At 33.3% G+C, this 13,208-nt stretch overlaps 3 protein-coding genes and 1 non-coding gene across 7 annotated transcripts; 3 read left to right on the top strand and 1 right to left on the bottom strand.

Moving 5' to 3' along the window:
- Positions 1–314: 314 nt before the first annotated feature.
- TRNAV-CAC (transfer RNA valine (anticodon CAC)) lies at positions 315–388 on the bottom strand. Its single transcript has one exon. It is a non-coding gene; the product is annotated as a tRNA-Val (tRNA).
- A 26-nt stretch (positions 389–414) lies between these two features.
- On the top strand, positions 415–3,225 carry LOC130811358 (50S ribosomal protein L5, chloroplastic). The gene is made up of 3 exons (XM_057677632.1): positions 415–817; positions 1,958–2,158; positions 2,689–3,225. Exons 1-3 carry the CDS (start codon positions 578–580, stop codon positions 3,022–3,024), a joined length of 777 nt encoding a protein of 258 aa, XP_057533615.1. The 5' UTR covers positions 415–577; the 3' UTR covers positions 3,025–3,225.
- Positions 3,226–3,724: 499 nt separating this feature from the next.
- LOC130811357 (sphingoid long-chain bases kinase 2, mitochondrial) lies at positions 3,725–8,981 on the top strand. The gene is made up of 12 exons (XM_057677631.1): positions 3,725–4,018; positions 4,123–4,199; positions 4,852–4,905; positions 5,014–5,073; positions 6,070–6,147; positions 6,275–6,321; positions 6,422–6,462; positions 6,616–6,700; positions 6,811–6,925; positions 7,005–7,127; positions 7,315–7,415; positions 7,787–8,981. The coding sequence occupies exons 1-12, from the start codon at positions 3,874–3,876 to the stop codon at positions 7,914–7,916; spliced, it is 1,056 nt and encodes a 351-aa protein (XP_057533614.1). The 5' UTR covers positions 3,725–3,873; the 3' UTR covers positions 7,917–8,981.
- Positions 8,982–9,275: 294 nt separating this feature from the next.
- Positions 9,276–12,783, top strand: LOC130811355 (uncharacterized). Of its 4 annotated transcripts, none has more exons than XM_057677628.1 (5): positions 9,276–9,791; positions 10,724–10,878; positions 11,307–11,373; positions 12,083–12,134; positions 12,531–12,783. In XM_057677628.1, the coding sequence occupies exons 1-5, from the start codon at positions 9,416–9,418 to the stop codon at positions 12,607–12,609; spliced, it is 729 nt and encodes a 242-aa protein (XP_057533611.1). In that variant the 5' UTR covers positions 9,276–9,415; the 3' UTR covers positions 12,610–12,783. The 4 variants fall into 4 exon arrangements, 3 of the variants coding, with proteins under 3 accessions (XP_057533611.1, XP_057533612.1, XP_057533613.1); XM_057677629.1 differs by having other exon boundaries at positions 9,347–9,791; positions 12,083–12,121; XR_009041161.1 differs by having other exon boundaries at positions 9,348–9,791; positions 12,083–12,272.
- Positions 12,784–13,208: the final 425 nt, after the last annotated feature.

The raw sequence follows: 13,208 nt of genomic DNA, 5'->3' as shown, positions 1-13,208 counted from the left end.
ATAAGGTTTTTCAAGAGTTGGCTTAAATAATTAACTTATCAATTAGCTTTTTCAGCCGATCGAATCATTTAACAATTTTTGCCAATAACTCTAACTAACTATTATTTGTTAAACATGACCTTAAAAAATCATTTCAAATTTTTGAAACAGTATTGAAAATAGCTCATTAATAAACAAGTTTTTCGGATAAAATTAAAATTTAAGACTATGAAAAATATGCCAAATGCCAATTTTCAGGATTTAGTTTCGTGTTTCTGCAAATCTTGCATAAAAAAATTTAATAAAAGTAATCACAAATTCTTATTTGATAAAAATGTCTGAGCCCAGGTTCGAACTGGGGACCTCTAGTGTGTGAGACTAGCGTGATAACCAACTACACCACCCAGACACTGTTGTTTATTATTGAAATTTAAAAAATTATATAATAATAAATATGCCATCCCAACCTTTTATAAATGGCTCAGGCAGTCAGGCTAATCTTCAAATCCATTGAAAAGTAAACCTTTGTGCAGTACGCTTAGCCATTATAAAAGAGGAACCTGCAAATTTCCTCATTTTTCTCTCTCTTTGCTCAACAATGGCTTCCACTTCGCTACTTCAGTCAACTTCTTCTACTTTCTCCGGAATCAAACTTCCATGCCGGACTTCTGTCTTTCTTCGGGCCGGATTCTCATCAGTTACGGTGAAAGCTTCTGCTGGAGCCGCGGTTTTTGTCGACAAAGCCGAAGCCGATAATGTTAATCGTCTTAAAACTTCTTATTTAGAGAAAATTGTTCCTCTTCTCAAGGAAGAGTTCTCTTACTCCAACATTCTTGAGGTTTAATTCTCTTTATCAGCTTTTTTGTTTTAATTATCATTATTGCTATGCTGATTTTGCGAGATTGTGGAAAGATAATTTTGGAATTTCTATTGTTTATTTGTTTGATTTGAGGATTTATGATATCATGTTGAGATATACTTTAAGATTATGAGGGATTTTGTGGCAATGTAATGAATTTCTTATCACTATTGCACAAATGTTGAGTGTTGGGAAATTATAGATGGAATACAATTGTCGAACTTCTCGTGTTTATTTGCTTAATTGAAGGATTTATGAATTTTGATGTTATGTTGAGAAATGTAAATTTAATGAGGAATTTTGTGGCGATGTAATGAATTTTAAGTAAATTTGTAGCCATTTTTCTGATATGAATGTTATGAACCTGACTTTCTGAAGTTACGTTGAGTTTAGTATGAGATGCTTGAGGTTCATGATGTGATTTTGGTGAAAGTATATCATTTGCAAGGTGTTTTCGTTGTTGAAATGGATATTGTTTACTTGATGAAAAGAGATGAAGGTGAAGGAAACTTGTTGAATTTGGCATATCTAATTTCTTGTTTCGTGAAGATAAGGTTGGATTGCTGGTACTTTTGGTAAACAAGACAAAGTTCTTTATCTGCCAATTTAGCCTACTTTCAATTTTAGGGCTAAATGCTTGTAATTATCAGTATATGCTGATTTATTTTACTCTGAAACAATGATGATTTTTGAAGTTTTCCTTTTTCTCTCCTGGTCATTTTATCTTACATCCTTAATATGATTGTGGAAAATTGTGAGCATTCAAAGGGATATATCTATAGATTAAGCTGAATTTCAAGTATAGAAGACCTTATTTACAATGAATAGGATATTGTGGTTTGACTGTTTGATACTTTGATGCTTTTAATTTTTAAGGTCTATATTGTTGATCAGCATACTATATTTGAGAATGCTCAGTCACAATGATTTGCCAAACTGAAATTTTGACTCTTAATCTAGTCATATTGACGGGACTTAGAAAAACTTGTTACTTGGACTCATATACCCATGTCGAACATGAAATGTGTCCAAGTATTCAACTTGGCTAATTTATGGATAAATTCGATGTTATTGTCCTGAAATGAGGAGTCTGAATTGTTTGATCTGTGATGTTGGCAGGTTCCCAAGATTGACAAGATAGTGGTGAACTGTGGAATTGGAGAGGCTTCACAAAATGCAAAGGGTTTGGATGCTGCAATGAACGAGTTGGCACTCATCACTGGTCAGAGGCCCGTAAAGACAAAAGCAAAAAAATCCATTGCAGGTTTTAAGGTCAGAGAAGGTATGACGCTTGGGATCGCAGTCACACTTCGAGGAAATGTAAGCCTTTAATGCCTGCTATTTTCACACTTTTTCCTGATTTAATTTCAAAGTTTTCGTTTGTATAATATTTATGAACTCTGGTTCTCTGTCCTTTTATGGTCTTACCTAAAGTATCGCCATGAACTTGTTGGATGTTTTTTAATTTTGATTGGCACTGAGAACACGCTGTGCAAGAAATTGATTAGAAAATAAGTGGAGATAAGGGATCTGGAGAAGTGTGAACTTCAATGGAGATCTCTCCTAAATTTGTTCAAACCCATTGAACCCACAATAGCTACAACTTTAGGGTTAGTGCTGACTGATGTATGATCGTATGAACCAGCCGATAGCATATTAACGACTAGCTATATATGCATTGTGCTGTCGATATCATATGATCATTTTGCTGTGTACTATCGATATTTTTAGATAACAACAGCCCATAGCATATGTGCATTCAATTCTGTATATTATATTCCATGCAAAAGGACAGCATCAGAAATGCATTGGGTAACGCCCCGACTTCTATGCTTGTTGATGATATCCAGGTCATGTATGCATTCCTGGACCGTCTTATCAACTTGGCACTTCCTCGAACAAGGGATTTCCAAGGTGTGAATCCAAATAGTTTTGATGGTAACGGGAATTACAGCATCGGGTTTCGTGAACAAAGTGTGTTTCCAGAGATCAAACCCGAAATTGTCGGTAAGGCTAGGGGAATGGATGTTTGCATAACGACAACAGCTAAGACAGACAAGGAAGCCTTCAGGCTGCTAACCCTAATGGGAATGCCATTTAGAGAGAGTAGTGGACCATCTACTCTCATTCGCAAGAAGAAGTTGAAGTCTCACCACTTCGACTCGAAATCAAGGGGTAGGAGATAGGGAAACTAGGCTTATTCCTGAACATTGTTTTGTGCATTTCCCTTGTACTATTTTACTGTAATTGATCTTTTGGCAGTTCTTGTAACAAACAGTGATGTTGTATGAACCATAACATTAGCTTTTGCTATCAATCAATCTCTCAAACTTGTATCTTCTATAACAAATTCACTTCAATTCATTTTTAATAAGTTTTACCAATTATTATTTTCTCGTATTTTCGATATTTAATCAATTCTAAATAGTTTAGTTTAAAACAAGTCTTTTGCGATATTCATATTCTCGTGTTCATATTTATTAATATTACGTCTGTACACGTTGATTTGTGTCGATGTATATCTTTAGTTATCAATTTTGTTTTACAAATTTCTCATGATAGACAATGCAATGAGTACTCTATAATTTAATTGCATGTCAACACATATATGCAAGTTATAATTCTATACCAAACAAAATGGATAAATTTTACATTTGATACCAAAAGTCACTTTAACAAGCTTATCATTTGATTGCTAAAATCAACAACCAAAAGTCACCTTAATACCATATTGCATATTTGCATAGTAAAAATCTATTTCAACTTATTTTTACCGATTAAAATCGACTATTATTAATTTTTATTGAAACTGATTTTTACCGATTAGAACTAAATTTTATGAATTAAAACTAAATTTTTATTGATTATTTATTTTTTAAAGGTGGACTAAATGGGATAATGGGAGTAATTCAAATTCAAACTAACTAACTAAACTCTATCATTAACAAGTACTCCAAACGCCATTAAAATTAGATTAGTACGACTGTAAAACAAACAACCGCCATAAATCAAAGAGGTTATCACAGGCAAAGAAAATGATTCATGGAGTTGCCATACCAGTACGGATGAGGTTTACAGCAGCTCAAAATCTTCCTCCTTCAATGGCTCCCGATTTTTCTCACTCTTCTACTCACCTTCCTTCTCGTCGCTCTGATCTCGTTTTCATCGTCAATCCTCAAGGTTCTATCTTTTGTTGATTGAATTCTATATTTTTTGGAAAAAAAAAATGAGTTCGTTGTAAAAATAATTAGTTTTTTTTGTATTGGAAAATTGCTTGTCGGCAGGGGCAAATGGTAAAACTGCGAAAGAATGGAAGAAACTTTTGCCATATTTGAGGTCTCGTCTTTCTTCTGATTGCAATGTGAGTTTCTTTATTTTTTTCCTGTGAAATTTTGAATCTTAGATGATCAATTTTGGAGGAATTTGAATGATGTTAGTTTGTTGTCGTGAAATATTCGAATAGTTTGTGATTTAACTGATTAGGTTTGTTTTCTTTTCGTCATTTATCTTCTTTGTAGTGTACGCAAGTAGCAAATTTAGTTTCGAAGTATTTTCCTGAAAATGATCGATAAATTCCATTGAAATTTCTGTAACTGAATGTCACTTTTGATTTTTCTTATTCCAATTGGTTGTGGAAAGAAAAGATTAAGTTGAAATAATTTTAAAGAAATAGTACTATTTGTTCGATAAATAATTATGATAAGAAAGGAAGTATGCTAAGTTGCAATCGGATTTAATTGTTGCAATTGATTTTGCAATTTGCAAACTTATACTAGACTTTTATGATAAGTTCTTTGTCAATGTCAAGTTTATTGAGGTATTGGGGTTTAAGGTAATGGAAGGTAGTATACTTTGTTTTTTAATAAACTTGACATCGACAAAGAACTAATCAATCCAAATCTCCCATAGATGAGATCCCCTTAGTGATATTGGGGTAATAAAAGTTAGTATACTGTTTTTTTTGGCCTTAATGGTTGTTGTTAGTTCCTGAAAGTTACTTGTCTTTTACTCAGATATGTGAGTCTTTTACATCAGGTCCCTTCCATGCTACTGATATAACAAGAGAGGTATATTTTATTACAAATATTTATCATAATTTTGATCATTAAGTTCTCTCTTTTCAGTGAAAATATTTTCTAATGTTGTTCGTTTTCTGCTTTCGATTGAACAAATAGGCTATCCGGGAGGGTGCAAATGCTGTAGTTGCCGTGGGTGGTGATGGAACCCTTCATGAGGTGTGCCTTTTTTTGCTTAATAAAAGTCGGAATATCTTTTTAGATCTATCCAAAATAGTTTTATAATGAAAATATACTATATTCATTTTCGCTGTTTTGTTGTTATTGATGTATATGTGATGAAATTTGTACAAGACTGGGCTACGCAGTTTACATTGTGCACTTGACTATCATCCGTGATAGCACTCTCATAGTATCATCTCCTTTAGTAAAGTAAAAAATTATATAAAAAGAGAAGGTTTGTTGTGATGCTGCGCACTGAGTTTTCCCTTGTTCATTGCTTGATGCAATATGTTTTCGGAGGCTAATGTTTTGTCCAACCCTTGTGTAGAAATTTGATTTGAGCAGTTTAAAATGTTAGGAAGATACTTGTTTGCTGAGTATCTCCAGAAATTAGCTTAATAATCTATAGAAGCTGGTTTTTCTATTGGACTTGTTCGCTAATAAGGGAGCTGAACATATCCATCACATTTGATAATTGTTTCTCTAGCCAACAGACCATTGAGCTTCTTATGCTGCTGTGTCTTCAATTACAAAATTCCTTGTTCATTTATATACCTGGACTGTTAAGTTTTGTATAGCGACTTAGCTTCATATTTTAATTTTTTCCACCAAATATATCTCTGAAGTATTGGGCACGATTCGTAATACAGGTAAATAAAGTTAATAAAGCACTAGGGTCATGCCCTTGTGAGTTAAGGTTATTGTGATTTCTATAATGAATAGGCTTTGATGTATTAACCTTTGTTACATTTCTTTCTACCTGTTGTATTGAGTAGATATATTAATAGAAGGGGATAATTTACGAAAAGGGAGAGGAACACTAGTAATGAACAAAGAAAAATTTCAAAAAGGACACTTTCAAGGAAACAGGGAAAATTTTTTTGTTTGTACTTTGTATCATCTTTACCCTTTGCTACTGCAATATTTTGAGGTTACCAAAATCACTTTTCTTCTGGAATATTATTTTTTAATATAGGGTTTGGCTTTCAATAGGTCGTGAATGGCTTCTTTTTTCAAGGGAAACCTGTTTCTAGCAAAGTTGAAATGTCTGCTCCTACAACTGCACTTGGTGTAAGGAATCACTGACTTAACCTTGTTTCTTGCTGAAAGAGTGGTCAACTGTGTCTGTGATTTTCAGTGTATTTTGTTGTTAATTTTTGCAGCTCAATGTTGAGTTACTTGCTGTTTCTTTCTGCAGCTTATTCCCTTGGGCACTGGTTCTGATTTTGCCAGAACATTTGGCTGGTTTGTTATTTTGTTTCTGGGTTTGCTTATTCAGTGTTACAGATTCCTCATATATAACTAGAGATTAAATCAAACATCAGTTCTTTACTTTCTTTTTCAGGAAAAATGACCCTTACGAGGCTGTTGAGCGCATAGCTAAAGGTAAGCCAACAGAAGAATATATTAGTCTTTGTCATTGAGATATGTAGGTCTGATGAGGGCATGTTAAAAATCTAAATACCTCCTTCATTTCATGCCTAACTTTTTCCGCCCTAGCAAGCTCTTGTGACATTTTCTACTTTTGTGTGCTTGAAGGGCTGAGATCGCGTATCGATGTTGGTGTCATAACAAATGAGAATAGAGAACCACATTATTTCATAAATGTTGCTGATATTCACTTGTGAGTTTGGCCTTCTTGTGATAGTTTTTCCTTCTAACTTCTATTAGATGCTTTTGGCGTTAATATTTTCACTGAGCACATTTCATTGCTTTTTTTTTTTTGGGATGTAGGAGTGCAAAGGCAGGCTACTATGCTTCCAGGTATAAAACTTTTGGAAACTTATGCTACGTCATTGGAGCCTTGCAAGCCTTCATGGGGCACGAGAATGTAGATCTCAGGGTGAAGGTGAGCACAAGTGCAACTCTTATCAAGTCTTTTAATCTTAATCACAATCTTATATTTCGGTTGCTTTTATAATGCTTAGATTGATGATGGTGAATGGATGAAGTACCCTCAAGTTACTGCTCTATGCATTGGAAATGCAAAATATTTTGGTGGTGGCATGAAGATTACCCCCAATGCAGACCCTTCTAATGGAAATCTCGAGGTCATATAAGTTTTACATTTTGTGATCCGTAATCATGTAAAGTCCTCCTAATTAGTTTTGTGCGTACAGTCTAAATATACAGTCCAGTACTTTTTAATAGGTTTAACGATTTACAGGTTGGTTTTGAAAGATATTGTAATCAATAACGGCATGTTGTGAAGACAACTTGATAGCCATCTTTGTGCAGGTTGTGTTCCTTCAGGATTTCAAGTGGTATGACTTCATTCTGAATTTGCACAAGTTGTATAACGGGACACATCTATCACTTAGAAATGTATCATCCAAAAGGTATGTTCTCAATTTGTGATAATGAGAACTGTCGCGGTCAGTGCTATTTAAATACATAGTTGGTAGCATGATACACATCTTGTAGATTTTGGAGATCATTATTAGACAGACCAGTGTTTAGCATGTCAATTAGTATCGCACGCTCAACTCACAAAATTCCATTGGTATTTATAAACGTGCCAATAATGTCATTTTCCAATTTTTACCTCACTTTCAGTGTGATACCGATTAATATGGGCCTTATGGTGATGAACTCATGGATATTTTTTGAACACTTACGAAGATATCGACTGATTGTGCTGCTTACTATTGAAACCTTTGTCTGGACTCTGGCGTAATTGATTGAACAAACCTCATTTCACTTGTTGCAGTGTACGTTCCATAGAGGTGGAGCAAATTGAGAACAATGGCACCATCTTTATTCAGTCTGATGGAGAACATTTAGGTTTCCTGCCCAGAAAAATACGCATTTTAGCAGGTGCTATCGAGATGCTGACATGATTTTCCTAGAATATCGGTGCATAACTCCTACGTCGGGACATGCTGAAGTCCACATATCCATGTATATGAAATTTTGATCCGACTTTCTCGTACCATTCTACCCCTTGCCATTCCGTGTATCATAACTTCTTTCTCTTTTGCTTGAGCCTTGCTTTTTTGTAGAAGCTAGATTATCAAAGGTGGACATACTGAAGGACAAACTATTGGAATGTCCCAAGTTACTGTTCTACTGGAGCTGTTAAGATTAGAAGTTCTGTAGTTTTTTTTGAGACTACTATTGTTTTTTATTCTTTTACTTTTGTTGCTACTTTCCAGGAATTCAATGTAATCTGTTGGTTAGACTCATATGTGACAAATTTCATATCAGGTTTCCGGTGATTTTTTTAATGTGGATGTTAAATCCAAGTATTAATGTGTTGGAGTATGGAGCGTTTGGGAGATTGACTTTCATATGATCACACGTGTTGAGTGTTAAGATCATGTATGCATTCGATGTGAGTATGATTACTACAATATTTCATTACTCCAATGTCATTAAGTGACTCCTGCCTAGAGTGAAGATTGAGATTAAGTGTACGTGACTTTACCCTTATTATTACAAAGAGGTTTCCAATTGTGCGTTGATGATTCAAGGTGCTATATGAGCTAAGTGCACAAGCAATCTTTATGGCACGTTTCTCACAAGCGTTGAGTGGGCCAATGAGAGAAACTAGCAAGATTCATTAGAGTGCTCGATGAGTCTCGGTGGTGCACTGGTGCTGTCTCAGAGTCATTGATTGCTCAATAAATCGAGTGGATGTTGGTTAGTTGTCAAGGGTCAAGCCCCAGCTTTTGTAATACTAAAAGTTAGACCTAATAAGTAGGCAAACCTATTAGAAACAAATTTTGCTGATAATTTTCATTTCAGTTAGTCTATTGAGAGACAGTGTCTTTTAATGTATCAAATTCACTAGGTTTGGTTTTAAATCCTGATAAATTTGATGCATTGTTTAACTTCACAATGACCTTAAATTCTTTTATAATCTCATACATTTGATACATTTTATTCACATATTTCATTCATAAACTGATTATTTTTACCGACGAAAAGCTTTCTGATAATATTTTTTTTCGCGCGTATGACTTATAATCTTTTATTCCTCTCCATGTCTTAATAATAGTTTCTGTAAGCAGATTACTCGGTATGATGATGATAACGAGTAATTGTATTTGTCTTATTATCCAACTCACTAAAACCCAATTGAATGTTGCAAATTTATATGAATTATAGTAAGAGTTTGACTTCCACTTCAATTTTCTTAAAATCTTTTGTGCTTCATATAGGTAAAACATAGTATTATTAGATTTAATATGGGGCCACAATGCCACATAATTGACAAGGTATTGTAATTTTATGGTCTATAACCCTTAAATATTCTTGTCCACAATCTTTTCCCTTCACTTAAAACCAGTAAGAAACCAAAACCAAATCTCTCTTTATATCAAAAGTCCCACAAAAAATGGCTTCTTTTCTTTCACATACTTCATCAGCATCACCCTTCAGCACAGATTATAAATATATAACTACCCTTAAATTCCATCATTTATCCCCCAAAATATACAGATTTAAGGGCTATGCACAAAATAAAGAAAAGAGTAATAATAGTTCAGTCACAACACAGAAAAAAGATAAAGGGGAACCTGAAAATGTGGTGCTTAAAGTAGCATGGTATGCTTCTGAACTTCTGGGTATTGCTGCTTCTGTTCTCCGATCACCGTCTTCCGATGTTGTCGAGGAATGTTCCAGCCTTCCTTGTGATGATAATGGTGCTGTTGATCGAGCTGTTGTGGTTCAAACCATCAAACAAGACTTTCAAAGGTCTTACTTTGTCACAGGTATTCACTCACATATTGATATTTCTCTGGTTGTCTAGATTATCTCCTTATTAACGATGGACACATGGAAGATGTCTGATCGTATAGCGAACTGTTTAAAATTGACCCAATGGCATATAATATACTTCGGGAGCCTCTATTATCAGCTTAAGCTTTTTGTTGAGTTAGAGGTCTTTAAGGGTGTGCAAGTTGATCAACCGCTCAGGGCCCCTCTTTCTCTTGTATATGAAAAAGTTAATTAAAAAAAATATGTTAAGTTTATTAATAAAAAAATAAACATATTTACTGTAAATAAGGCGTAAAATAAAAGTTTTCTACGGACCCTCAAATTTTTCAAGACGACTCTAGTTAAGTTAGTTTCTTAATATGGTATTAGAGGCCAGCGTGACAAGAGTTCACGGATTTAAATCTCAATCACCTCTTATTTAAAGTGGAATATTCAGCGCCAGGTATAGGAAGTGTTTGTGTTACATCCACATTTCTAACTAAAAGGCTCTCGTGTGAGGAGGCAAGTTAGAGTATATAACATATCTTGGGATTTTAACCATTTAAGTTTTGAGTTGAGTTGGTTCCTTGACACCAATTAATCGAAATCGAATATGACTCAATCTGACCCGAAATAACTCGCACGAACATATATTAACCCATCTGAGATAATATATTACCTGAATAGACATCTCTACGCACACACGACCCCCTTAACAAGGGGTTTCTTTATATATATATATATATATATATATATATATATATATATATATATATATATATATATATATATATATATATATATATATTTTTGTTATTGTATGAATGTATTTTACTTTGGTTATAGTTTGATTATTTGTTTTCAACCTTAAAATTTCGAGATAATGCAAAATAAATCATGCCTAATAATTGTGTATTTTTATTCCGTCTTGGCCCTAAATATTTAGGAAATCTGACGCTTGGTGCGTATGAAGTCGAATGTGAATTTGCTGATCCAGCAGGCTCATTCAAAGGGCTTAAAAGATTTAAGAGGAATTGTACCAACTTTGGCTCCCTTATTACAAAATCTGACATGAAACTTACAAAATGGGAAGACTTTGAGGTAATATTAATCTAATTTCTTATATATATTATATATATATATATATATATATATATATATATATATATATATATATATATATATATATATATATATATATATATATTAAAATATCTATTATGGTTTTTAAAATAAACGAATCGATATTCCCGCATTGTAAAGGAGTAAAAACTGCGTTTTGGACCATATCAAAGGATATCTTATAATTTCGATCGATATGTAGACGCTATGATAACTGAATCACTCAGTTTCCATATTAAGATTTCATTACCGCGCAACTTACACCATATTTTTACGCTGTGATATTGGAGTAATGAAATGTTTTATTCGTTTCAAGTGAGATTGCTCAAGATGTTCATAACAAAATACAATTTTTTTTGCTTGTTATTTTTGTTATATTTTCTTGATTATAATATGGTGAACTGTAGGACAAGGGCATTGGACATTGGCGTTTTAGCTGTATCTTGTCTTTCCCTTGGAAGCCTATCCTTTCTGGTACGTCTTTAGTTTCACATAGTCAATTAATTGCTGAAATTCATGTCTACCTTTCTCTTTAGATGTGGCAAATTTATTTGGAATTATTTGAGTCTGCGTACTTTTTTTTTATTTTTTTTTAGGCGGTACGGGTATGATTTGTCCGCTACCTTTCTCTCTCAAACTCCTGACTTATGCGAAATATTGAGTTGATGAGTATAATTATAACTATGATTGTCTACTATTATATATGAACAATTCAATTATGTACTTTCGGCCACAAATCTTAAAACAATTTTTATAAAATGACAAACTTTAATATAAAATCACATATCATCGGCCTTTGGCACAACCATTGGATATTTAACTAAACCTCTAGTCTAACCTACCTAAGTTTTAGGCTCGCGAGTTAACACGAGCTATGGCCAATCTTATCATCTTTTAAATAAATCATGACTAGTAAATTGAAAATTACGTCATGAGTATGAAATAGTGTCGAATTAGATGACTAGCCACGCAAAATTATAAATGACTTTAAAGTCAAGCTACTATTTTAAAATTTCCAACTAGTTAACAAACGAAATGTCTTTTTAATAATGTCATTTTGGTCAAAATTCAACTTTTAGTCATATAGCATTAAAAGGGTAAATTTAAAACTTAATTTTCTAGAAATTTAATTTATAGCCTTCACCAATAAATATATAAATGTTAAAACTTTTCTTCTATGCAGCTACAGGTTATACAGAGTATTTTTTTGATTCAGAATCTGGTAAGGTTTGCCGGTAAGTTGCAAACAAATATGATGGAGTATAGTTTGTTTTTTAATTTCTACGTCATAACTCTAAGCTTTCGACTTTTTGCGTGGGACTCAAATATGTTTTTTATATCCGCATGACCCGAGCTTTTGGTACCAACAAAAGGTAAAAATTCTTTGTTAAAATTAAGTACTCATTTCGAACAGATTTTTGAAAAATATAACCGTTATGATGAGCAATAACAATATAAATTTAACAAAAATCTTAACATTTTATCTATCAATAAAAAAGTTAGGAGTTTAGATCACCACACGTATCTTCATGTGCTCGTTTTGCAGATATTTAGAGTTAGGAGTCTTACTAGATTAATTTTTCTTGTATTTATCGTAACAAACTCCATTTTCTTGTACTTAATGATGGCAGGCATGTGGAGCATTGGAATGTTCCAAAGATGGCACTGCTAAAGCAAATATTGAAACCAAGTAGGCGAATTACTAGCTAGGCAAATCTCGAGTTATATACTTGATGTATCTTTGTAATGTTGTATTACTTATATTTAGACGAGTTTAGAAAATATATATGTATTTGATTTAACTTAAGTCATAAAAAGATTGAAAGTAAGACAAAATGGATGTTAATTCACTGTTAATTAAGCATCGGGTCGTCTTTAAGTCAACCATTTTAGACTATACTCATCACTTCCTGCCATTTTATCCCATTTACTGGAATTGGGTCAAGTGGGCTCATATTCCTTAAAAGACATAAAATATAGGAAGTATAGGGAATGAGATCATATTCAAAAATAAAAATAAATCAAATTTAATAGAGCAAATTAAAAAGAAAATTTTGACAAATTGAATGGGCAAGAGAAATGGTATCGACGGAGTCAATGGTAAGTAAATGATGAGTCCGGGTGTGGGATGATTCATGAGTTACTGGTTGATCATCCACACATTTTGGGCTCAAATCACACCTAGCTCGCCAATTTCTTGTCTAGGTCATGGTTTGAAAACTTTGAATAAGTCTGATCAAGTTGGTTATCAGTTAAAAATTGGTTCGTGTTCAAGAGTTCATAATTGTTCGTGATGTAAAACCTTGTTA

Source organism: Amaranthus tricolor, chromosome 4 (genome assembly GCF_026212465.1).
Source record: "Amaranthus tricolor cultivar Red isolate AtriRed21 chromosome 4, ASM2621246v1, whole genome shotgun sequence".
NCBI classification, from domain to species: Eukaryota; Viridiplantae; Streptophyta; class Magnoliopsida; order Caryophyllales; family Amaranthaceae; genus Amaranthus; species Amaranthus tricolor.
Note: the sequence above shows the minus strand (reverse complement) of the source record. Positions and strands in the feature narration are given on the sequence as shown.